We start from the raw sequence: 26,341 nt of genomic DNA on the forward strand, positions 1-26,341 counted from the left end.
CCCATCATAGTTATTCCAAAAAGGCATTCATAACTTCCCTATCGTTGAGTATTATAATCCCTCTATATCACATTTCTCTCCTAAGGAAAACAAAATCTATTAAATGATCTAAATCTCAGTTACATTATGCCCTCTAGAGTGATCTCAAACATTATTGGAGGAGTAATCTAACCATCCTTTTTTGCCCCTCCTGAATTCCAGTATCCCCTGGCCATTTCTCCTGATGAAAGTTAATTCACAGAAAATTTTCAATTTGGGGTTATATTCTTGCCCATGACTAAACCATTCTTCCCCACTTTTGTAAGAGATTTCCCCTCAAAAAAATTTATCTACATCTATTCTCTCAAAGGATCTGATTTTTGCAGTTCTTAAAGATTCCCAAGTGAGTAATAGTATACACAAGAAACTCCAAAGCATTTCTGGATCAATTTTCTTTAACAAGCATATATTAAAATATACAATATGTTCCCTAGCAATATGCTAGGCATTGATGATTTTTTAAAAAATAGCAAAAACAATAACCAATAATTAAACAGTCACTACACTTGAGGAACATACATTCCACACATATATATAGATCAGTAATAGCCTATTACAATTAAACTTGATTTTAGCCTGGGATCAACATAATGGCCCTTCTGGTCCATTTCTGCTTTAGGAAATTTATTTTAGGCTAAAAGTTATGAGCTCAGTTACAACTGGTCTGGGCTTCCAGTTAGGAAAATTCTTAATGTCTAGACAGAGTTTGGATTCTCTGCATAACTTAATATTTATATTTCTTTCTAGTTAACCCAGATTGGTCTCTTTGTGGTTGGAGCAAAATTCAATTTACTAGAAACTTTTGAATGTCAAATAGCAGCATATATTATGGTCTCTATGAATAGAAAGATATCAGAAGAAAGAGCCAAACATTCTTAGAGACTTCCCTCACCCAGTTCTTCTGCTCCAAGATGCCTCTAGAGCCAGTGACCCTCTGTGATACTTCCTTTCTCTTCCACAAGACTAAAATTCCATGCTACAATTTTTTAAATGAATGTGATTTTTAACTAGTTTGATCAATTATGGACAAGTCCTGAGGGTCGACCAAATTTTCTTGATTATTCAAACATAATTGTTATATAATTTCACTATAGTTAGAAGGAAATTTTGACTTGTAGTTTAAGGTCTACAGATTGATTAACTGGACATCATCTCACTTAGCCTTAGGGTTGAGGAAATCATGACACCCTTATGATAATGGAGGGAAGGAGGTAACTAATAGTTGAGGGGCCCAGAAAAACCTCATGTAAAAAATAGTGTTTGAACTGAGATTGGAAGGGAAGTAGGGATTCTAAGTAACAGAAGTCAGGAGAGAAGGTATTCCAGGCATCAGGGATAGCCTGAGCAAAGTCACAGAGTTTGGAGATGTATATCATATGTGAGAAACAAAAAGAAAGCCATCTTGAATAGATTGAAGCATATGTGAAAGAGAGTAATATATAATACAGTTAGGTCTAATTAATAATGAATTTTGTGAAATAGGTGCATATATTCAAATTCAAAATTATTCAAAATTATGATTATATAAAATATCATAATTCAAGATGGTGGAAATATGCAGTACAAATTCAAATAATGCAACCATTTCATGACTTATTAACCATAATAATTGGGAGCTAGTTTTGTGACTAGAAAGGAAGGTTGTAGTCAAGTTATAAAAAACTTTAAATGACAGAAATGTTTATATTTGATTTAATAAAAAATCACTGGAATGAACTTAGACTTCATACTGGAAAAGACCTGAATATAATGACTGAGAAAGATTTTGCTTTCTCTCTTGGTCCAATCTGTTACTAAACATTGATTATTGATTTTAAGCCAAAAGAGACCTTAAATATAATGCAATCCAGTTGTTTTATTTCATAGAGAAACTGAGACCAACCAAAGAGAAGTGACATATCCTGACAAAGTAAATAAGAGGTCTAAGCATCCAACTCAGGTGCTCTGCTTGTATTTCTGAAGCTCCCACTCAAACACAATGTCTCTCTGTAGTACTGGGTCAGATGTGCCTGTAAGATCAATTAGTTGTTGTTTTCCTTAACAAATCTTTATCACTTGACCAAATTCACGAAGCTATGTGAGTTCCCCATGCTGGAAACGGGTCTGTTTTTCCTCCTGTCTTGGAGTGCCTTCTTGTCTGCAGAAGCTGCGGGTCTGACAGGTTAGTACTTCATTTGGCAGAGCCAGTGGATGTGGGGACATAAATTTGTGTGTATCTTTCCATGATGGAGTTGAAGATGAAATGGAGTTTTCCTTAAAGGAATCTCATTTGGACTAGACCTCTCCTGTATGCCCTGGAAAACAAACAAAGAAACAAAAAAAGATCATAATTCATCTGTTCTCTATAAGACAGCTTAAAGGAAAGTCTCCAGAATGCTATTTCTCATACTTTCATTACTGGTCAGTGGAGATGTTGAAATCTAAAAGTGATCAATTTATAGAGGTGACAGATGACTTTATAAATGAAAGTCTCTATTTAGAGTTTTCATGATAAACAGTTTTTCTTCTTCCATCAGCTTGGTTGAAAAGGACACTGGCTTTCCTTTAACTGTCAAAAAGCAATGACTAATGTCATCTTAATTTTTTAATTATAATTTTTGAAGTGGCAACCAAGCAGCCTGGGCCAATTTACCTCAATTATAATTCTAATTTTTATTAAATGTCTATTGTGTGCAATGCATTGTACTAAATACTATGCTGGTAACCACATTCAATTATACAAATATCTGACATGCAGTAGTTAAGAAAAAAGCCGTTAAATGGCTCAGTGGGTAAAGTGTTGCTCCTGCAGTCAGAAAGTAGTTCAAATCCAGCCTCAGCATTTACCCAAATTAGTAACTTAACCTTCACTTGCCTTAATTTCCCAGAGAAGGAAATGGCAAACCACTCTAGCATCATTGTTCAAAAAAAAAAAAAACTCTATGGGGATAGGATCCATGGGGTTACAAAGAGATGAATACAACTGAACAACAACAATAATTAAGAATGACTAAGACATTTATTTATTTGCATAGTTACATTACACATCCACAAACTTGCTCAAACATATTTTTAATCCATCATTTTTGATGTTGCACCAATAAAGAATGAATTGTTAGCTACGTGCTTGACTGATAGCTCCTTGAAGGTAGGGACACTGTCATATTTATCTTTGTACTACCCTCAGCACCAAACACAGCATATTATAAATAACTGTTGTTTATTAAATATTTGTTGAATGAATTCCTCTGAAAATCAGCCACTTTGATTAAATGGTTTGGGAAGCCAGACTATCTTTGATACTGATAATGTGTACATGAATATATTCAATGATTGAATGCTTTTCCATGCTAAAGAGTTCAATGTGACCTGAGGCAAAATGCTAACCTTGAAGAAATTTCTTTTGGATACTTTTTCACCTCCCTTTCAACAATCCTTCACTTCTGTCTGTTCCCCTTCTTCCCCTTGGCATTTATCTTGGATTTTATTTATCTTGTAGTATCTTGCTTTCAGTTAGTAGGAAAGAATTTTGCACTAATAGTATCCCAGTATCCCCAAATCTCTGAGTTGGAAGGAAAAGCAACAGTTGTTATCATCCAACCTGAATTTGAATAAGAATTCTTGTGGGGTATATAAAAATGTGTGTATCTGGTTTCCTGGAAGATCCTATAAAGTATATCCTCAAAGTCTTAGTTCAGTTATAAACTTTAATTGCTTACAACTGCACTAAGAATTTTGGGATACCCTGAATTTTATAATTGTGTTATATAGATGCCATTACAACCGATGTTTCAAAATTAACTCTCATTTTTTTTTTATTTTGGCTTGTTTGGGTTTTTACCATTAAGGTGATGGATCACAACCTCTGCCGTGTTTACCTCTACTTTTGTTATCCCCATATAAACATTGTCATCATCTGTCTTTTGGAAGGAGGCAAGAATGGCTATGTTATCAAGATCATAATGTTCATTTTAAATCTAAGATAAACCAATGATTGACTTTGGACCTGTGATCCCATTCATTTTCTCTTATAATGTGTCACCATAAAAAAATTATTTTTGAAAAACTAAAAACTGATTTTCTTTTTGACACACAATATCCATTAGACTGAGCCTTTCTTGAGAGTAGTGTTCCCTTATATAAACTGCCTGCTCAGGAAAGTTTTGAGTGCTCACTATCAACCCTAACTCTACCTCTCAACAATCTCCTCAGTACTAGTGAAAGTCTTGATCTCTTGTCCTCAGAAAAGGGGATTTTCCACAGTGCTAAAATAATTCTTAAACTCAATGAAAAAAAGTTTTATCAGAAAAACTCAGGATTTTTCCATGTTCTGAAAAATAAAAAATTCACTTACAGACTGATTATACTTCTTTTTGAGAATATCGTTAAGAGACAAAATAGGTTCTATTGGCCTACTTATTTAAAGTTTAAAAAAAAAAAACAGGCAGTTAGCTAATTCATATGGACTGTTCCAATGGTCAGAATCTTAGTAGTCAGCATTTAGTGGGGTGGAAAGAGGAATGAATATTTGATGTGACATGAATTAAGAAATAGAGAAATAAGTATAGTCCAAGTCCGGGGTTCTTAATCTTTTGTTGTAGATCAGGGACCTTTCTGGCAATCTGAGGAAGCTTATAGACCTTTTCCCAGAACCAAGTTTTTAAACGTATGAAATAAAACATATAGTTTTATGAGAGAAACCAGTTGTATTAAAATTTAGTTAAATATTTTATTTTATCAATTAAATATTTTATCAAAATATTTTTAAAACAAACAAGTTTACTGACTCCAAGATAGGAACATATAATTGTAAAGAAAGAAAGAATGTAAAGGATATACCTTTACAACTAGAGAGAACTCCCAGATTTTTATTCAGGCTTTTGTAAAGAGGGCATCTTTAATTACTGCACCATTTAAATATTCAATTTTACTGTAAAAGACTGTGTTACAAATTAGGTTATCAAAAAAGAGAAAGAGAGAGAAAGTGCCTATCCCAAGTTTGTTAGATAATAATAATGGCTGTTGTCCTACATTTTCGAAGAGTGCCAAAATTTCATCACTATGTTAGAGTCTAGTTACAGTGTGTCCCACTGTAGCTGATCGGAATAATATGCGCTCAGAATGCTCTGCCACAGCTTGGATACAATAGTCCATATGAATATTTGGGTGGACTCTCTAACTTTGCACATCTCATAAATACCTTAGCAAAATCGCAGGGATTTAAGGTTTGCAAAGTGCTTTCATTTGATCCTCACAACAATCTTGCAAAATAGACGCAAAATATGATTATCTCCATTTTATAGCTGAGAAAACTGAAGGAGAGAGAGGTTAAATCATACAGTTAGTAAGTATCGGGGTCCGCACTCCAACCTGGGACTTCTTGACTTCAAGTCAAACATTCTATTGTTGTCCTACTGAGGTTCTACTGCCAACTAATGGAAATGAAACTGTACTTAAGCACTGTAGGGACCACTAATAGGATATTCTTATTTTACAGTGGTCCTCTGCTAGTCAACATATCTAATATTTTTATAGCACTGATCATAGGAAGGGCTGAAGGAGAGCTGTGATAAAAATCCAAGGCTGAGTCATGTAACTAAGAAGTAGCTACAAGAATCCTTCAGTCATCATGATAGGATCAGAAAACCAGAGACATGTTTTACAAGATAAGATAACATTATTTTTAACATTTGAGAGCTGAGACCACCAAAACTGGTGAGATTAAAATTTTTCACATCTCCACAAACCCGATTGCTAATCATGACATAATTGTAGAAATGCATTTCTACACATCTCTTCCTGCAAAGAAATATATATTCAAGAACTCTTTAGGTATAAAATCCCTGGTTAACTTGGGGTAGAGGGGAAGAGAGAATTTTTGTAGTGGGTTTCTCCCAGAAAGCTCTCAATTCTAAGTTGCAAACTAAATCAAACTTTCTAAAAATAAGAGCTATTCTCAATTCATAAATGATCAAAGAATATGGACAGGCAGTTTTCAAAAGAAGAAAACCAAGCAATCAACAAACATGAAAAAAATTCTCTGAATCATTAATACTTTAAGAAAGAAAAATGAAAACCATTTATACCCATCTGATTGGCAGATAATTTTTAAAAGATCAGTGTTTAAATGTGTGCACAGTAATGCTCTATTGGTGAATTTATCCCGCTATTCTGAGAAGCATTTGGCACTGTAACCAAAAAGTCAATAAACTATGAATACTTTGACCCAGAGATACTACTTCTAGACTTCTTTATCCAAAATAGTCAAAGAAATAGAAAAATGCATCCATATTTACAAAAATATTTATAATAGCCCTTTTCACTGAAACAAAGAACTGGGAAATGGCTGAATAAATCATGGTACACAAATATGATAGAATATTATTATACTATAAAATGACTAAAGAAACGGATTTAGAGAAACCTGGGAAGACTTGTATATACTTGAACACATTGATGCAAAGTAAAATGGATAGAAACAGGTCAACAATTTATATAACAATGGCAGGGTAATGATTTATACAATAACAATGGCATTATAAAGATTTATTTTAAAAGACTTTAAAATTCTGATCAGTATAATGATCAACTATAATTCCAAAGCACCAGGTATGACAAAGTGTACTATCTACTTCCTGACAGAGAGTAATTGGTCGCAAATACTAATACATTTTTAGACAATACCAATGTAGTTTTTTCTTTTCTTTTTTTTTTATTGACTATAGATATTTAAAACGTTTTTTCCAAGTTGTATGTGAAGAAGAGTGAAAATAAATGCTTATTAATTGAAATTATTTTTGGGAAAATGGTGAATTTCCCCCTTTCTGAAAGAGTAATAAAACTACCAGGAGAGTCTGTATCAAAATCTTGTTACCCCCTACTGTCAGACAAAGAACACATAAGAGCGTATGCTACAGAGCCTCTTGCTCATCACCCTGAGCTAGCTTTGGCTTTTTTGAATGTGTTATAGGCTGATTCAATGGGGCAGAGAGATTTGTGTTCTCATAGTTATTGGAAAGAGCTGTTCTATTCTTGTTCTGCAAATACATTGTCCTATCTTCCTAATTGTGAAAATAGTCTGAATTAATGGGTGCTCCTATAACTTGGTAAATTCTACCATCTTATTATCTGGCATCAAAATTCTCAAGTCTCAGTGTTATTTTCAGCCCCCATGAACACAACTTTATATGAAAAAGCATTGGTCCCAAACTTCTGTCTCTCTACAACACTGATGTCAAACTCTAAAAGAAATGGAGGGCACCATCTATACATATGGATCCCTGCAACTGCAGATTGATTTGGAAAATATTAACATTATCTTTTATCATATGTTTACTTATTTTGTTAAATATTAAAAATTAAATTTGTATTAAAATTGTATATAAAATTAAAATTATATTTTTATCTGGTTCAGGTCATACTCAGGAATTTTGTGCCCTACATATGGCTCTGTTTGACATCTCTGCTCTAAAAGAGTAGATCTGAGAGCCAAATCTGCTTTTTAAAAAAGTAATTAAAGATCCCACTCTAGCTATATTGAGGGCACTCAAAATTTCTATGGAAAGATGTTGGTCTACTTATTTTTCACCACTCTTTTATCTATTATCTTTCCCCATGAGAATGTAAGCTGCTTGAAAGTAGGAACTGTCTTATTTTGGGTTTTGGTTTTTGTTTTGCTTTATATCCTACTCAACACAATTTCTGGCACATAATAATTTTATAAATGACTAATCTATTTTCCTTCCTTCCTTCCTTCCTTCTTTCCTTCCTTCCTTCCTTCCTTCCTTTCTTCCTTCTTTCCTTCCTTCCTTCCTTCCTTCTTCCCTTCTGTGCTTTCTTTCCTTTTACTTTCTTTTCTCTCTCTTTCTTTCCTTCTTTTTTCCTGTTTCTCCTATTTTTCTATTTCTTTCTTCTTTAAGACAGTCACATTTAAATGCATTCTTGATGATTATCAGTTTCTCTAAACTATTAGCTGCTTTACTTCAAATGATTCCTCAGAAAAGAAGGCACAGGGAGCAAAATAAAATAAATAATCAGTGGCTCAATCTGGCCACAGTCTCAATAGTCATATGAAAATCGTTTGATTTTCTTACAAAAGGATATTGAGGATATTGAGACCACAGTCTCAATAGTCATATGAGAATCATTTGATTTTCCTACAAAAGGATATTGAGGATCCTGAAAGAGGAGAATGATTTAGAAGAGAATGGTACCTTTTGAGGTCCTAAAATATTTTCTTATATGTATTTCCTCACTGGAAGTACTTGGAGATTTTCAGAAGATTTAGAAATATTAGAGTTAAACATGAGAAGTCCATAATCAAGGGGCAGAAATGCTTGGTAGATTCCAACAATTTAGAGGTCCTTTGTTACCAGAAAAACCATCCACATCAGGAAGGATTTCACTAATTCTATCAATACCACTAATTGGTCTGTGATGCATACACCAAGAACTCCTTCCTAACTAATCTGATCTTTCACTTTTGCTTGACAACCACAAAATTATCCTGGAAAGGTTTGAATCAAGTTCACTATGTTTTGCATAGTTCACAAAGAAGACAAGAATGTTATTAATATATATGTATAGTTCCAGCAGTTCAAGAGAGATGGTATCTGTTAACTAATAGAAAGGGAAAGGTACATTACAGATTCCAAATTCATCCCAAAATATTCATACTGTCCATACATATATCCCAAATGGAACTACCATTTGTTCTCTTGGCAAATTTATTGTATGTCTGTTTTAGGTGAATTTTTCATGATTTTTAATGATCCAAAAATGTCTAGAATCAATGGCAGGGTGCAAACTAGTCAAGAGACCCATGTTTTTGAATTGTCCCTTTTCACATTTCAGAATGATTATATTTGATGTCTTAAGAGTAATGTAGCTTTGACACATTTTGAACTTAGACTACATTTCTTTCCCTTACTAAAAACCTACTAGCCTCCATAGATGGTATATAATACAACATATTGATATGCTTTCATTCTTTGTATTTATATCCCACCTCCTAGCACAAGATCTGGCACATGGTAGGTGCTTTAAAACAGTTTGTTGATTTATATCATTCAAGCCTCAAAAAATAACATGATAACAAAGGTATTATTATCCCCACTTTGAAAATGAAGAAATAGAAGCAAAAAGAAAGTAAATGACTTACTCATAGTGGGAATTGAACTTAGCTTTTCCTCATTTCAGGTTTATTACTTGATCCTCAATGCCACGTTAGCTTTCTTAAGACAAGACGAATCTCCTCTAGAACAAAGTTTCTTAAACTTTTTCCATTCATGACTCCTTTTTGCCTGAGAAATTTTCATGTGACCCTGGGTATATAGATATAAAAAACACAATTACAAATAAAGCATTTACTGACAAGAAATCATATTTTCATAACCCCCACATTCAGCTACAAGACCCCATCTAGGTTGTGAGCCACAGTTTAAGAAGCTGGACACTAAAAATCTATGGCCAAGAATTCTTTAAGGACCTGGCTTCTGGACCTATTGGTCATAATCAAATTAAGGTGAAACTGAAATTTGCAATACCAACTTTTATCTTTCTAAAGAAAGGACCTCTTTGTCATTTAGAGTTTTGCCATAGGATCTATTAGTATACTCTGAGACCTCCTAGGGCTTTTACCAACCTGTTTACTTCACCCTTAAGATTTCTGGACATTTTCTTAGAAGAAGGATTCTCTTTTATATGTATTTTTGCTAATTTAAGTTATGAGCATTTTGAGAGAAGGAACAGTCTCACTTATTCTCTCTATTTTTTTCTCTTTTTTTGGAGTTAAGTGCCCAAGATCACACAGCTAGTAAGTGTCTGAGCACAGATTTGAACTCAAGTCCTCCTGATCAGATGCTTTATCTACTGTCACCTCACTGCCCCTCTAGCTGGTATTCTCAATGCTTAGCACAATACTTGACACATATTAAGGATTTAATAAATGTATTTCATTCATATGTATATTCATACAAAGTTGATCACACTTCTAGTGGGTGCATCTAATGACTGGCTAGGTCTAAGTAGAGAGGGGGTCTATCAATCATTTTGCATGTGTAAGAGTCCCCTAGCCTAGTGACCTTGCCTAATGACCCATACAACACAGAAAAATACAAAAAAAATACAGAAATACCCAGAAGATAAACCAGTAAACACCAAGATGTCCCCTAATCCAAAATACACTGATTTGACTTTTTCTACCTTGACTTGCCCTCTCCTTCTAACACATCCAAGCCATAAAGTTAATATAATGAGTGATCTAAACCCCATCCAAAAGATGTATGGTCTTTCTGAGGATAACACCAGCCTTAGGGTAGGAAAGGATCAGGTATCCTCGTCAGAAATGCTGGTCACATTTGTTTCCTGTTCTTACAGTACAACAGTCCCTCCTCTAAGGAAGGCATGGATGGTTCAGCTGGGCACTCTTTATTTTTGGACTAATCCAAGTTTTTTTTTTTAAATGCTATCACACACTCCCCACCCCGTATTCCAATGCCAATATGACTAGACAGACAGGGAGCTTGAATTCCATTTGCATGAATAAATACTCAGGCACTACAACCCTAAGTGGGAAGAGGAGAAATAAACTGTATCTATTAAAATGTTTATAAATTTTTATGGCTCAGTGTTATTTCTGAGTAAATTTGGGCCACAGTTTATCTGAGGTAGTGGACTGGTTCCAATATAGTGTATCTGTAGAATTCTTAAAGGTAGTATAAAGTCTATATTGTTAGTTTACGAGCTTTGGACTTAAGAGTCAGGGAGTTTTGAGTTCATTTACTTGAACCTTGGACATTTATTAGTTGGATGATCTTGGTCAAGTCACAAAAGTATTTTCAGCCTCAATTTCCTCATCTGTAAGATAGCAATGATAACAAAACTTAGCAAACATGATAAAAATATATAACATATAAAACATTTTGAAAATTTTAATTTACTACATAAATATTGGCTCTTAGCAATGACAGTAGCCTCTAGTAAGTATTTCTGTCTACCTTTGTCCTAAGAGGGGAGGGAAAAGAAGGGCATAAGCATTTGGTACTTACCTTGACACTTACTATGTATCAGGCATTGTGCTAAATGTTTTGTTTTGTTGTGTTGTGTTGTGTTGTGTTGTGTTGTGGGTATTTTTTTACACTTATCATTTTGTTTGATCTTCACAAGACCCCTAGGAAGGGAGGTGCCTTAATTATCCTCATTTTACATCTGAGGAAACTGAGGCACATGGTGGTTAAGGGACTTGCCCAGCGTCCCACAGCTAGGAAGTGTTGGATTTGAACTCATGTCTTTTTTGACTACAGGGCTGGCACTCTATCCACTGCACTATCTAGCTACCCCTGTTTATTTCATTATAGCACAGATAAATGGTGTCAAGAGGCCTGATTCCATATCTGACAAAGCCTTGAATAACCCATCAGTTATGAAGTCATTGTTTAGGCAGATGATCCTGTGTTTGGTCAGTTGATGTGTCATAGATCTCTGCCCAGCAGGAAGAAGACACTGTAAACTGCCTTCACCTACCTTTGCCCAAGTTCCCCTGTCTCAGTTCCCCCCTAGTGACTCCCACCAGGAGCAGGAGGTATGGAAACCTTTACATCCCCATTCCTGTGGAAGGCAAGCCAGAGTACCCACTCTCCTCCAAATCTTTGGCCCACACCCTCATCAGATGGTCAAGAAGACCTGGTCTCTCTTACTAGAATAACATGGTTACTCACACCACTGGAATGATTAAGGGGTTACCAGTCACAGTCCTTCCTGTAAGATGGAGAATTAAGAGGTCTTACCACCCCCTACCACTACCCCTACCAGCATCAGTATCTTTCCCATCAGTGCACCCTAAGAATTCCCCCTTACTCTGAAGACCCTTTGGGTCTTTCTATTCACTCTTAGACTGATCTCTCAACACACAAAGTCATTTCCAGTTAGAGCATGAACTACTTAAGGCAAGGTACAATCCTTTTTTTCTTTGTTTCTTTGCATTCCCATCCCTGAATACAATAAATATTTTCTCTTCTTTCCTTCCCTCCCTCCCTCCCTTCCTCTCTTTCTCCCTCATTCCCTTCCTTCTTTCCTCCCTCCTTCCTTTCCTTCCTTCTTTCCTTCCTCCCTCCCTCCTTTCCTTCCCTTCCTTCCTATCTTCCTACTCTCCTTTCTTTCCTTTCTTCCTTCCTTCCTTCCTTCCTTTCTTCCTTTTTTCCTTCTTTCCTTTTTTCTTCTTCCTTCTTTCCTTCCTTTTTTCTTCACTTCCTTCTCTTCTTCCTTCCTTTCTTTCTATTTTTTACTCTAACATAGCCAAGCATCTCAACTACTTTTCTATTATTTCTATTATGTAATTCCTGTTATTATTTCTATTACACAAACTTAAATGTTCTGTCATAGTACTTTCCTGTATAGAAGTAACTTCATGTTGAAAGGTGAAGTGTCCTTAGCATTGGCAGACACCCTTTCAGCTATAGCATTAAAATTAGAAGCTTGTTCAGTCTTGTATTCTCTTCAGGTAGTAAAGAACATCTCAGGTCACCACAACCTCACAGCCAACAGTAGTTTCTATAAGTAACACATCTGCATAAAAGGAGTTCATGGGTGACTAGGAATTTCATATGTTCAATTGTTTCTGCTTGTCAGTGCTGATGTCTCCAAGGCTTCTTTGGATGAGCTTGTCGTGAATAGCTTTATCCACTTGTGAATGTTGTTGCTTCTTGCCCAGTTTATCCCTCCCCAAATAGATTGTAATACTTTTATTTCCGATGAGTAAAACTTTTCAAATGCCTTCATATATTTTCCATGCTATTTTCCAATTTTCAGACTATTGATCAATAACAAGAATTTCCCAGGAAATATGGTACTTTAGAAAGAGAACTCCAAGTTCTATCACCTAGGGGGAATGCTGTTAAATGTTTAATAACTGGTTTTCCAAATATTTATATTTCTATCATCTATCTGTTGAGGTGGAAGACACCCCAGGTCAATGTCTCAGATATGGAGATAGAATTCACACACTCAGTTTGTCTTCAAGTTTAGGGCTAAAGATTTATTGCACTACTAACAGCAGACTAAATTACAAAAGAAGAAAAGAATCAAGGGCAAGAAGATAAATTTATAGGGAAAAGTTAAAGAAACCAAGTGCTTCATATTACTGATTTTACTACTTATTTATTTTACTACTTTATTTATTACTGATGCTAATTTTATGGTTTAGAAGAGGAATTGAGGAATGGTCTAGTTCTGACTTTGTGCACAGGTACAAAACCCATAATTTTCTGGCCAGAGCTCATAGGTGGGAGAGGAGGAGAAGGAAGGAACTTTCCGAAGATTGTTTTTTAGCCTGAAATGCCACTATGTCAAGTGGCAGACACCCAATTTTGTTCTACGCCTGCATCAACTTTAAGCATCTCATTATTGTTGCTCATTAGTCTTTTTACTGATCAACAGGCTGTTATCGGACAGCCAGTAATATTTGTAGCAATAGTATCCTGGTCATATAGAGTAAACTGGGATGGGATAAGCTATGGGAAGAAATTTATCATTTCCAACCACATCACTCCAAAGTCAGGTGGTTTCAGGGCCATTGCTACATTTCCCCTAGTTGTACCACATCATATCTATCTATCTATCTTCATATATGTGTGTGTGTGTATATATATATATATATATATATATATATATATAGTTTACATACATATATACACACAATATGCTTTAGAATTTAATTTGTATAATAAGCACTTTCATCATTACATTATTAAGTCTAAACAATCAACAAAACAATAATTCCAGTCCTGACTTGTAGTTTGCTGATTCTGAAGTGTGAATGCTCATGCTGGAAAATTAACAAGTGGTTCTCCAATGGTCCAAACTGACTTCAGCACACTTCTACTACCACCTGAAAATAGATGTCCTCTAAGCTTGTAACATCTTTGGACTTCAGTTTCTTCGAGCACCTTATCTCACCCCACCTTCATTTGAAACAGAACAATTGGGAAGGTGATCTGAAAAGTCTATTAAAGCCAGAAATGAAGATCCTATAATCTGCCTTTAATCAATAACCCAATTAACAAGCATACTTACTATGTGCTGGGGACCAAGGTGGGGAAGGATTGAAGAATCCTTGACTGTGCTCAAGGAGCACAGCAATCAATGTGTAATATCAATATCAATATATAATATCAATAAAGTATTTCCAAGGTGGTATCCAATCACAGCTATTGAGAGAAAGCTGGCTCTGTCTTCCTGGCGGAGAGATGAGGGAGACACTGAGGGTGCAGAATGAGATATATTTTTGTTGTGGCCAATGTAGGAATTTGTTTTGCTCACAAGTTTGCTTACAGGGGTTTTGTTTTTATTCTTTCTCATTCTGAAAGAGAAAATAAATGCTTGCTATTTGGGAGAAAATGTTCAAGATAAAAATAAAATAAGTATTCTGCAAGTTTTAACAGAAAACCATTTCAAGACACACAGGTGCCCATCATACTAATTATTCTTGGATATTGCTTCTGAGCTCTGACCTTAGATTTGCAGAATTTGGTGCAATGCAGTATTTTGTCACAAAGGTCTTAAGGTAGAATCCATGTTGCAAAATACTTTACAAAAATTATCTCATTATATCCTGACAATAGGTCTAAAAGGTTGGTGCTATTATTTATTATTCCAATTTTATGGATGGAGACATTAAGATTAAAGTGACATGTATAAGATCAATAGGTAGTAAGTTTCTGAGCTTAAATTTGGACATAGTTCTCCCTGTCTCCAGGTTCAGCATTCTATCCACTGCAACAGCTAGCTGCCTATATGTAGCAAAAAATCAGGTCAAATTACAGTTGGGAGACCTGGTTTCACACCTCTGATCCTATGCTTGCTCTCTGTCTGGTTGAGACAAATGCTGACACTTCTTTGAGCCCTGTTTTCTTTATCTATAAAATAAAGGGTTTACACTAAATAAACCCTGACGAGGCAATAATGGTTTTCTTAGGGTAATATTAATAACCAATTAAAATTGTTGCTTCCAAAATCTTCGAAAAACAAAGGACTTAAATTCTGTGAAAATTCATCACACTGTAACAGATTGGTGTCTCAATGCTCAACCATCACATCCTATGAAGGTTATCTATTTCATCTATTATTTAAGTATGGTAACAGAAAAAAAGTACCAAATCTGGAATCAGAGAACCTGGGGTTGAAGTCTCCTTTTGCTATTTACTACAGGTGTGATGCTGGGCAGTCACTTTACCACAATTTCCCCCTTAATAGGATGAGAGATTTTACATGACCTTTAGGGTCCTTTCCAATTCTAAAAGTATGATTCTGTGAATCTTCTCCATCAGAAACTGTTTACAAGACTGCATCACCCAAGTTTGTAAAAGATTAGGATTATTTTCACTCAGAGATCTTTCCTGGCACTGACCAATCGAATATGTGGTGGGCTGAATCCCAAAGTATGAGCAGGGCACTATCACTGCCCTCACTCTGGATTCTATACTTCCACTCGTTAAAATGCACAATAGTAATTTGGATCTTTCACTTCTTCTTCTTCTTCTTCTCCTTCTTCTCCTTCTTCTTCTCCTCCTCCTCCTCCTACTCCTCCTCCTCCTCCTTTTTCTTCTTCTTCTCCTCCTCCTCCTCCTCCTTCTTCTTCTCCTTCTTCTCCTCCTCCTCCTCCTTCTCCTTCTTCTTCTCCTCCTTCTCTTTCACAAAAATATCAACAAAAACCAAGCCTTGATTTGTAGCTTTTTTCAATTTGAGGTATGAATGCTTACATTAAAAAGTTAACAATCAGCTCTTCAATTTGAGCTGTCTCCAGCACATCTCTTCCATAGTGATTGCAATGATAAACCAATACTTTAGAAATTTCTTCTAGAATTTTACTAGAAAAGGAGACATTGGGAAAAGAAAACTGATTCTAAGAGTCAGAGGGCCTTGATTTAATTGCTTCCAAAGCTTATCTGGACAAGTGACAAACATCCCTGGGAACCAGTTTCTTCATATATAAAGTAAATAGGGTAGTATAGATGGCCCTTGACATGTTGATATTTGATTGGTCTATAATGAGATTTTTGTCTATATTCTTCCATAATTTTGCCACATAGGGTCCATTTCTTGTGCTAAGTGCCTTCCTCTTTTTTCTTGCATTATTGTGAAGATACCAATAGATCATCTGGGTTGTCTCTTCTTCATGTCCTTTTAAAATCCAAGTTGTTGATTAATTAAAAATGAAATTATTTTATGAACTTCCTATACAGACACATCAATCTCTTTAGATTTCTCCTTTTATTCCTCATCAGAAGAAATGATGAATAATAAAAGTAATCTATTCTATTCTACTCTTCTGATTTGTATTTTCACATATAGATAAGCATGATAAAAATGGGGGAAGTACATTATGCTATTAGGTCATTTATAACTGTAAGGCGTCATGGAGTATGTGGGTTTTGTTCTAAGTCTTGGAGGGTGATTAGAATATTAATAAACAGATGAGAAAAGGAGAGTACTCCAATCTCAAGGAACAACTTGAACAAATGGAAGGAAGCAGGAGAATGAAGTATGTATGAGAGAACCACAAATAGTCCATCTGACTCAGCAAGAGCTTTGTGTGTAGAAGGAAGGGGGAGGAAAGAATACAACATAAGATTAGAGATGTAGATCAGAAAAATTCTCACAAGTTATTTCCATTGACTTCAGATTTCTCCAGAGATGATACATAAGGCTTTTCTGTGGTCATTAGGGAAATTAAAGACCAAAATACTAGATTTTGATGAACCAGTCCATGAAAATACTTTATGCCTGTCTATAACTCCAAAAAGCTGTATCTCACAGTATTTCTTTCTGTATTAGCTACTGTGTAGTCAAGAGTGGAACTAAAGAACTCTAATATTGCCATACAAATTGTGCCCACAGAATAAGGACAGTGTCTTGTCTCTGTTCAGTACTACACTTAACGTGTTGTGAATTAATAGAACTAACAATTGTAATTCTAATAGATACTTGACCTTCTAAAAAGAAAGTTAAAAAAGGAATATAAAAACTTATTTGAATTTTTTAGGTTACAGTTGTATGCTTTTATGGCAGAAATTGCTCAAGAGTTATTCATTTTGTGAATATTATCTTTCTAATGCTTGCTCATATCTGTAAGTCCTTGTTTTATTAACCATATAAACCAGGGTTTTAAATGTTATGATCTCTGAGAGCAACTTGAATTGTGAGTTTAGTCCACATCCTCTTATTTTCCTTCCTTTCCTGCTCCATATCTCATAATGGTATATTACCCACATGTTCTGTGACATGCTAGAAACTTAGGAAACAATGAATGTCCGTGTGGCCCTTCAAAGCAAAAAAACTAGCTTCTTCCTCAACATCAGTCTATGACTTCATCGCAAGAAATAAGATTCATGTCAGAATAGAGTGCTTATCTCTGGGAAATGTGTACTATCTCTTATCAAGACCAGCTCCTTCCTGTTCCCCTAGCCAGGGTCCCAGGAAATACTAAGTAACTTGAATGTCTCATGACAATCCCTGCCTTTATAGATTTACAGTGGAATTAAGGAGGGCAAACCCTTTGAGAACAATTGAATATTAAGTTCGATAGGGTAGCAACCAGGAACACAAAAATCCAAATAAGGGAGAAATTAGTGTGAAATGAGGGATTTGGGGGAAAGAGGAAAGATTCAGTTCAGCTTTAAATGATGGGGATTGGGACAAATTCAAAATAAGACAATATAATGACCAAGGGCAAGGAGGTGAGAATGAACATGATTATCTAAAGCAGACCTCAGAATCATGCTATTAATTGACTGATAGATGTAGAAAATATAAAATTCCAAGTATTTATTGTTTGTTGATAAGATTATTGATTCTTTGAAGTCAATGGTAGTCAAAATGTATTTAAGAGAGATTAATGGCAAAAAAAAAGAGTGCCTGTCTCTCATTGACAGATAGTATTCTGTAATAAATAGAAAACTGGCCCAGAAACAAGTTCAAGTCTTGCCTCTGACATATGCTAATGAAAACCCAGGTTTCAAATTAAGAGTGTAATAATTTTGCAGTTCTGCATCACTCTGGATTGGTGATGGGAATGCTGAGTATCATTGATGCAAAGAGAACATTTGCGTATCAGAGTACACTTGATATCTATCCCAGACACATGGAGAGAGAGAGAGAGAGAGAGAGAGAGAGAGAGAGAGAGAGAGAGAGAGAGACAGACAGACAAAGACAGACAGAGAGAGAGAGAAAAAAAAACCTTTGGAAGGTACAGGAATATTGAGAAAGGAACTTCCTGTTCATATCTGCAGCTTCCAAAGTCTTTCACTCTCTCTCTCTCTACATTTCAGAGGTCAATCCCCAAAAAATCAGATACTTGTTTTCTCTTAAAGAAGATATTTTCTCCTCTTTTCAAAACTCTTACTTGAACTCTCCGCCATGTAAAACTGTTCCAGCCTTCATTGAAAACTGGAATTACAGTTCTGTGATCCTAAGCATTATTATTTTTCTATAAAGTTTTTTTTAAATATTTGTTTTTTAAATTTTTGAGTCCTACTAACCACTCCCTCCCTCAATATGCCCCATTCTCCTCCTGTTTTCCTGCAGGGTTAGATATATTTGAGTGTATTATTTACTCCTCAGTGCTCTAGATTCTGGAATATAGACAGCTTTCCAAGATTCTAAGTTGCAAAGAAGGTATTGATCTGAATTGAAATAGGAACATTCCTCATTTAGAGTTTCCTAAATCAATGAAACCATATATATAATCCTATCTCTATCCAAGTCTATCATTTCCTGGATTATCTATTAACTATTTTTTAATTTAAAATTCAATTTTATTTTATTTTCAGATTCAATTTCTCTCCTTTCCAACTATCCCTGCTCCCCACCCTCTACTGAGAAAGAAATAAAAATAAAACCTGTTACAAATGTATGCAGTCAAGCAAAACAGATTCCCACATTGGCTGTGTTCCAAAAGAAAAAAAAATAATCAGGAAAATAAATAGATACACACACACATTTGTGTGTATGAGAGAGAGAGAGAGAGAGAGAGAGAGAGAGAGAGAGAGAGAGAGACAGAGAGAGAGACAGAGATGGATGGATGGATGGATGTTGTTCATCCTTCATTTTCAAAGATGATCAGTGACATTATACTTGATGTCTAGATCTACATGTAAATTTCATTTAAGTGAGGCAAAGTTGAACATCCTCATTCTCTCTTTCTAAGTCATTAAAGTCCAGTGGCAGGACAACAGAACAACTGATGATGTCCTTGTATGCAATGGATGACCTTGACATCTTTGACATCTGATCTGTCTCAAAGCACATCACAATGAGGCTTTAGCACACCCTTATGACCATTGGACCAACTTGTTCACGTCTATCCATTTCACTAAAGGGCATCTTTGAATGCTTGGGTAGACATCTCCCTAATTCACTGACGTATAAAGTTTGTTAATTATGCCCTCAACCTGGTTTAATCAATTTGCTTTACCAGGGTGTGACTCCGGGACATACTAGAGCTTCTTAGAGCCACAGGTGATGGTTGGGTGAAAGATATACATCAAAAGTGGATGAGCAGCCCTCAAAGGGACTCAGAGACTCCTCATATCAGAGGTCCTGGTCCTTTCTGAACATCCTATATGAGAGAAAGAGAGAGAGACAGAGAGACAGACAGAGAGAGAGAGAGAGAGAGAGAGAGAGAGAGAGAGAGAGATCCTCAATCTGAACTATTCAAAGGTTTATAATATGTTTCATGAGTCCCCTGAAATTGTGATTAGTTTTAGTATTGACCTTCAGCCTTTCAACTTGTTTATCTTTACACTGTTATTGTTAATATACAAAGTTTTCTCCTAGTTCAGGTCACTTCACTTTGCATTTGTTCATACAAGTCTTCCCTCCTTTCTCTAAACCTACCTTCTTCCCCATTTCTTACAAAACAATAACACTCCATCTAAATACCGTAATTGGTTCAAAAAACCAGTCTTCCCAGTTTCTAATTCTTGGCCATCACAAAAAAGAGCTGTCATGAACATTTTTGTGCATATTGGTCCTTTTCCTCTTTCTTTGGTCTTTTGGGGATATAGATCTAATAGTTGGATCAAAGAATATGCAAATTTTAATAGCTTTGGGGGCACAGGTCCAAATTGTTGTCCAGAATGACTAGACTAGTTCATAACTCTACCCACATTGCCGTAATATATCTATTTTCCCCACAGCTTTTCTAGCACCTGCCATTTTCCATTTTGTCAGCTTTACAAATCTAATGAGCGTGAAGTACTTCAGATTTAATTTCCATTTTCCTCATTATTAGAGTTTTGGACATTTTGTTTGATTCTCAATAGCTTGGATTTCTTCTTCTGAAAACTACCTATCCCTTGACCATTGGGGAAAAAAATCAAAAACAATGAAAGAATCTTTTTATTATACCCCTCCATTTCCCTACTTGTTAAGGTAAAACATAATGATACAAATGTGAAATTGTGAAGGCTTAGGTTATATCATGACACTGTAAGTGGAGAAGAAAGGAAAATAGGATGATATTTTATGGCAGATTGGACATGAAGCAATTGAAGGGAAGAGAAGCAACAGAGACAAATCTCAGGCCTTTGGGAAACTTGTGCCCATCTTGTTCCAGGTGCATGTTGATATCCTGATGAAAAGAATCACACTTTGCAAGACAGTTTGCACAGTCTTAGTTTATCCCTTTCAAAGAGCTTCTTAGATAGATTCATTATAGACACTTCAGTGTGTGGGGCTTGCTAATTATTGTATCTTCTACTTTTGCTTCCAGTTGTTACTAATTTGATGATGATCATTTGATTTATTTTGATCGTCTTTTACTTCAAGGGCCAAATTTGCAACCAGTCTCATCCCAGCCTCTTAGAAGTTGCACCTGCAAAAATGTTTAGTAGTCACATGCAAAACGGGGGTAGTGAAAACAAGTAGCTTTTGAGCATGTAAATGAAGGCTGATATTTCCACTCTCCAGAAAGCATAGTTTTTGCTGACAAAAATTTTCCATGTGTTCTAAGGAAACCTTTCCAGGGTACCTGGCCAGAAAATTTATTCTCTTTTTAAACCTGAAGGGTACCTTATAACCCACCAAGTTCAACCAAGCCTTTCCCAGATTTTTTTTAACATGTGAAGAAATTGAGGGGTTAAGTGATTTGCCTAAAGTCCCATAAGTGGTAAATAGCCCAGGATTTGAAACCAAGTCCTCTGGTTTCAAGTTCAGGATTCTTTCTTCTATATCACATATTTACCCGTAATATTTTTTCTTTCCCCATTCCATCTATATTTTAAATAATAAAATCAGTCCCATATCCCTCTGTCCTCTACTGACTTCTGTATGGAATGAGTTTTAATGCTTACTTAATGCAGAAATATTTCTATAAAGTGAGAGGCGCACAACACACACACACACACACTCACAAGGAGTGTAGAGTAGCCATCCCAGCAAAAATTAACCCCTTTCTATGACCTTGAAAAGCTACCAGAAGTCTTTATTAGGTGCTCAATTTTCTCAGTCAGGCAAAATATTTTTATTTTCCAATAGAAGGACATTACTTAAAAGGATCTATGATTATTGTTAATTCATCTCAACTTCAAACAGTAGTTCTCAAACTTTCTGACCAATACCTCTTATACTCTTAAAAATTATTGGGGGTCCCAAAGAACTTTTCTTTAAATGAGTTATACCTATTAATATTTTACCACATTAGAAATTAATCTGGTATTCATTCATTCTGCTGTGATAATTTTACATAATTAATATGTATGCAGTCTGATAGGTTATTTGGGTTGAACTATTTGAAGAAAATCTTGCCTTACATAGATATGTAATTGAAAAAAAGAGGAAAGTGTCTTAATGGGTAAATAATATTTTAGAATTATTATGAAATCATTTTAACCTCATGGATGTCCTTAAAGGGCTGAGGTATCCCTTAGGGTCAGTAGATTATACTTTGAGAACCCCTGCCTTAGTAGATAAGTTATAAAAAATTGCTTGAAAACAAAGAAGTTAATGGGTCACTCAGCTAGAAAAAATGGTAGTAGTGGTGGTGGTATGTGCATTTATGTGTGGTGGGTATTGGATAAATTTTCTCCTACCACAGTGCCTTTCTTGGAAAGTCATAAGTACCAAATATTACTTGAGGGAGAGGGGGAATAAGAATACAAGACAACCTATGGCATGATATCTAGTATATATTTCTGTGTAAGTCCTTTGGATGAGTAGGGCTTTATTAAGGCTCACAGTCCTACTTTCCAAAAAGACACTGGGTTACTGAGCCATTCCTCAAAAGTCAGAATCAAGAACAATTCAGCTTGATTATTTATAGCATTATCCCCTGTGAAATTTGATTCTGTTCCTGCTTTTCAGTTTGCAAAAATAACCCCAAAGGAGGACTAGATGGATTGTTTGAAAATTCATTTTTATAATCTGTTTCTCAGCTGATACTTTAGGAAGGGACTGGAGTGGGAGGGGTCACATTTTTCCTTTTTACTTTTTTGCTAGAAGCAAATTTTCAGGGGTTGTCATTAACTACCCAGGAGAATTCTAAAGGCAATCCTGACACCTTCTCTAATAATTCCTGAGCTCCTAAGCTCTGCTGTAGTCAAGGTAAGCTCCATTTTTAGATTCTTGGAGTGCATTTCATGTCCAACCAGGGAGGGAAGAAACCTTTGACAGATGTCACCTTTCCCCCGCACAAATAAAAGGAAATAGTGCATCATTTTGAGATGGCTTAGAATATTTCTCAACCATATAAAATACACACAGAGACCATTTAAAGTGAGATTATAATTCTAATTACTATGAAATGCAGGTGCGTGATGGAGTTCAGTGGTAGGTGTGGGTAGCTATATCAGTGCTAAAAAAAAATTGAAACAAAAATAAAAAGCCTACATAGACAAAATTGAATTGAGAAGAGCAATTTTCAATTAGAAAGCAAAATGTAGAAAGGTAGGAAAAAAATGTCACACTGACCTAAACACTGGGAAACTTACTAGTGGCTGTTGAAAGGAAGCAACTCTATTGTCGGGCACATTGCAGACCCAACTTAGCTCCCTTTTTTGTAGCCCCCATCTCAGCTTGAGGTTTGTTCTATTTGGACTCCAGGGGCAGAGGCTTAATTACATTGTCATGATAATAGAAAGCTGACAGCTGCAAGCTTGCATCCAGTTTATCTGCCAGGCTTAGCTTTTATCATTTGTGATAGTTGTAGGGCTCTTTCTTTATAGGCAGATAGGAAAAGGAAACAGGGAAAGTTTTAAAAAAAATTCTATGCATAGTTTTCTAAATGAATTGAGTATTAATAACATGTTGTAGGTTGTGTAAGCTCTAAATTTCATTTTTTTCCAAATTGTTCTCTTAAACCTCAAAAGGAAATTTTAAAACTGGGATGAGTTCCTTTCAGGCCACTAGTGCAATGAAAAAAGCACTTGCCTTAATCATTAATAAATTAATAAACATTTATTAAGCTCCTACTATGTGCTAAGCACTGCGCTAAGCATTGAGGATACAAAAAGAAACAAAAGACTGCCCCTCCCTCACAAAGCTTACAATCTAATGGAGAAGACCACATGCAAATAAATATATACAAAGCATGTTAAATGAAAGATAAATAGGAAATCATTAACAGAGGGAAGATTCTGGAATTAAAAAGGACTGGGAAAGACTTTCTGTAGAAGGTAAAATTTCAGCTGGACTTAATGGAAACAAAGGAGGTCAGAACAGGGGAGTGAGAACATTCTAGCCATAGAGGGCAGCCAGAGAAAAAAAATGCTCAGAGCTGGGAGAAGAGGGGTCTTGGTCATGGAGAAGAGAGGTAGGTAGGCAGTACCATTGGCTGGAACAGTATGTGTAGGGTAGTAAGATATAAGAATATATAAATCCTGCCTTTGCTGTTGACTACATGTCATCTGGACCAGTTATTCTCTAAACCTCACTTTTCTAAATCTGTAAAATGAAATACTAAACAAGATTGACTCTTGAGGAATCTTTCAGCTCTAGAGATGATATCTTGAGTCCCTTTCACCTATAAAATAAAGACATTTTGATTGTCTTGACCATGATACTAATGTTCATGACCATGGGTGGATGGGTTAGGCCACTTGTTCTCAAACATTTATTTTCAGTATCTTTATCCTATTAAAAATTATTGAGGATCTCTCCAAAGAGTTTTTGTTTATCTGGGTTATATTTATAGACATTTACCATGTTGAAAATGAAAACTATTTTTGAATTTGTAGACCCTCTAAAAGGTTTCAGAGATCCCCAGGATTCTCTAGACCATACTTTGAGAACCACTGGATTAGGCAATGAGTTTTTGTATCCCAATAAATCAGGACATTCTCTAGAAAGGGATTTAATTTAAATATCTCTTTTTATTTGTAAACATATCTATTAGTTCATCTAGTGGATACTCTGTTCTTCAACAGCAGATTGCACACTACTTTCATGCCTGTCCATGTTCTTCCATGAATATTCCAAGAGTAGGGAAATTTACCTAGCAATACAGTATGTATAACAGTAGAGCACAAAGATTATTCCACACTTTTTTAAAAACATATATATGCCTTTGGTGATATCTGGAATATTTCTTCTACTCAATTCTTCCTTTATAATATGTTTCAACTTTCCCTTTTTTCCCAACATTTCCCCATTGCCATTTGGGTGATTCTTAATTTTAATTCATCAGAGAATCCCTATTCCCCAACTCAGAGCCATATAGCCTCATTGGAGATACATGGATATTAAAAAGATGTGGGTTTTTTTTTTTGTTTTAGGGAGAAGCTTGAGTTGATTAAAAGCTCTGGGCAGTTTCCCAAAGGCAGTTCGACATATTCTTTTGTCCCCATTCAATTCTGGCACTGATTTATCTATCATGGCCATTGATGGAGAAAGGTCACTGATTCTGAGCTTTGGGTCAGTTCCCACCTCTGTCTATCAATACCTGTATGACCACAAGCAAGTTACTTTATCTCCATGTGTCTCAGTAAGCTCCCTTCCAGCTTTCAATCTATAATCTTTTTGAAATATCTACAGAATATATATGATGGACTGAGGAAATAGCTAAAGGTTTCTTGCCCAACTGAATATTACTGTCTGTTCAGCTGGAAAGTTTTTTAATTCTTAGCTTAATAAACAAAAAATGAGCATCTCCAACTATAGAAGATTATTATATATGAAATAATGAATCTCAGTTATATACATTTTGTTTTTCTTTTAAAGTACGAAATAAGTTTAACCCTTTAATTTTTCTTTTACTTTTTTTTTGAGACTAGGTCACCCCATTTTGCCTAGAATGAAAGTAAAGAAGCAAATCACTGCTATATCTGACTTCTGAACAGTATCAGGATCTTTGATTTACTTTATTCTAATGTGAACCAGTTTACCACTCCTTAAACATCTTGGTGGCCAACCCTCCCAAGGTCTCCTATGGTGCTGGACTTAGTATGAATTACTTATAGATTTTATATTTTCTGCAGCAGAACTCCTCATCTGAAGAGATTCATGAGCCTCAGAATAAAACTCTTCAGTTTTCTTATCTATCTGGACTTCTGTTTTCTTCTTTGCATTTAAAAAGATCATTTCTTTGGGGGCTGGGTAGTTGGGAGGTAAAGAGAATTTCTCCTCCTTAACTTTTCTCTCTCTCCTATTTTCTTTCCAGCTGAAAAGAAAAAAAAAGGAAAAAACCTCATAACAAATTACATGATCAAGGCAAAACAAATCTCTTCCTTTGCCATGTCCCAAAACAATGGGCATTTTTCATATTTGTGTATAGTATTTGGCTCATAGTAGACATTATATAAATGTTTATTATTATTAGTAGTATTAGTAATCATCCACTTTAAGTTGAGCCAAACTTTTCTGAGTGGTTATGGATATCATTTTGGTGATTCTTCAGTGCTCAGGGTTTTGAAGTAATTAACATCACATCATCTGAAAATCAGAGCAGCTGACAAAGTCTACCAGCCCATACTATAATGATACAATTACTGACAGTTATGTCAGTTTAAAGTTTGCAAAATTCCTTTTTTGAAGTGTTAAAATCCTAAAGAAACTATCATCCTTCAACAACTCTAAGCCCAAATGTAATTTCATTATAAGATTGATAGGACCAAGCAAATCCATAATACTTGGTCTCCCAGCAAAATACTGAAAGAACAGGTGCATTGGATGCCAGACATAAAGTAAGCCTATTGGCTTGGAATGCTCAAACTTTCAGGTTTTCCATAATATGTATCCCAGCTCCTCAAGGGAATTTGCTAACTGACTTATTGAACTGAGGCAAATAGGAAAGGTTTCCACTTCTGTAAACACAGGTGCAAACTGTACAACTGAT

At 35.4% G+C, this 26,341-nt stretch overlaps 1 protein-coding gene across 2 annotated transcripts in view; it reads left to right on the plus strand.

Moving 5' to 3' along the window:
- SLC9A9 (solute carrier family 9 member A9) overlaps positions 1-26,341 on the plus strand; it is a 709,438-nt gene that overhangs the window by 322,838 nt on the left and 360,259 nt on the right. For both annotated transcript variants that reach the window (XM_031957809.1, XM_031957810.1), the window contains exon 8: positions 2,095-2,200. In XM_031957809.1, coding sequence (XP_031813669.1) covers positions 2,095-2,200 — 106 coding nt within the window. The remainder of the gene's footprint in view (positions 1-2,094; positions 2,201-26,341) is intronic.

The sequence above is a fragment of the Sarcophilus harrisii genome, chromosome 3 (genome assembly GCF_902635505.1).
Source record: "Sarcophilus harrisii chromosome 3, mSarHar1.11, whole genome shotgun sequence".
In the NCBI taxonomy this organism is placed as follows: Eukaryota; Metazoa; Chordata; class Mammalia; order Dasyuromorphia; family Dasyuridae; genus Sarcophilus; species Sarcophilus harrisii.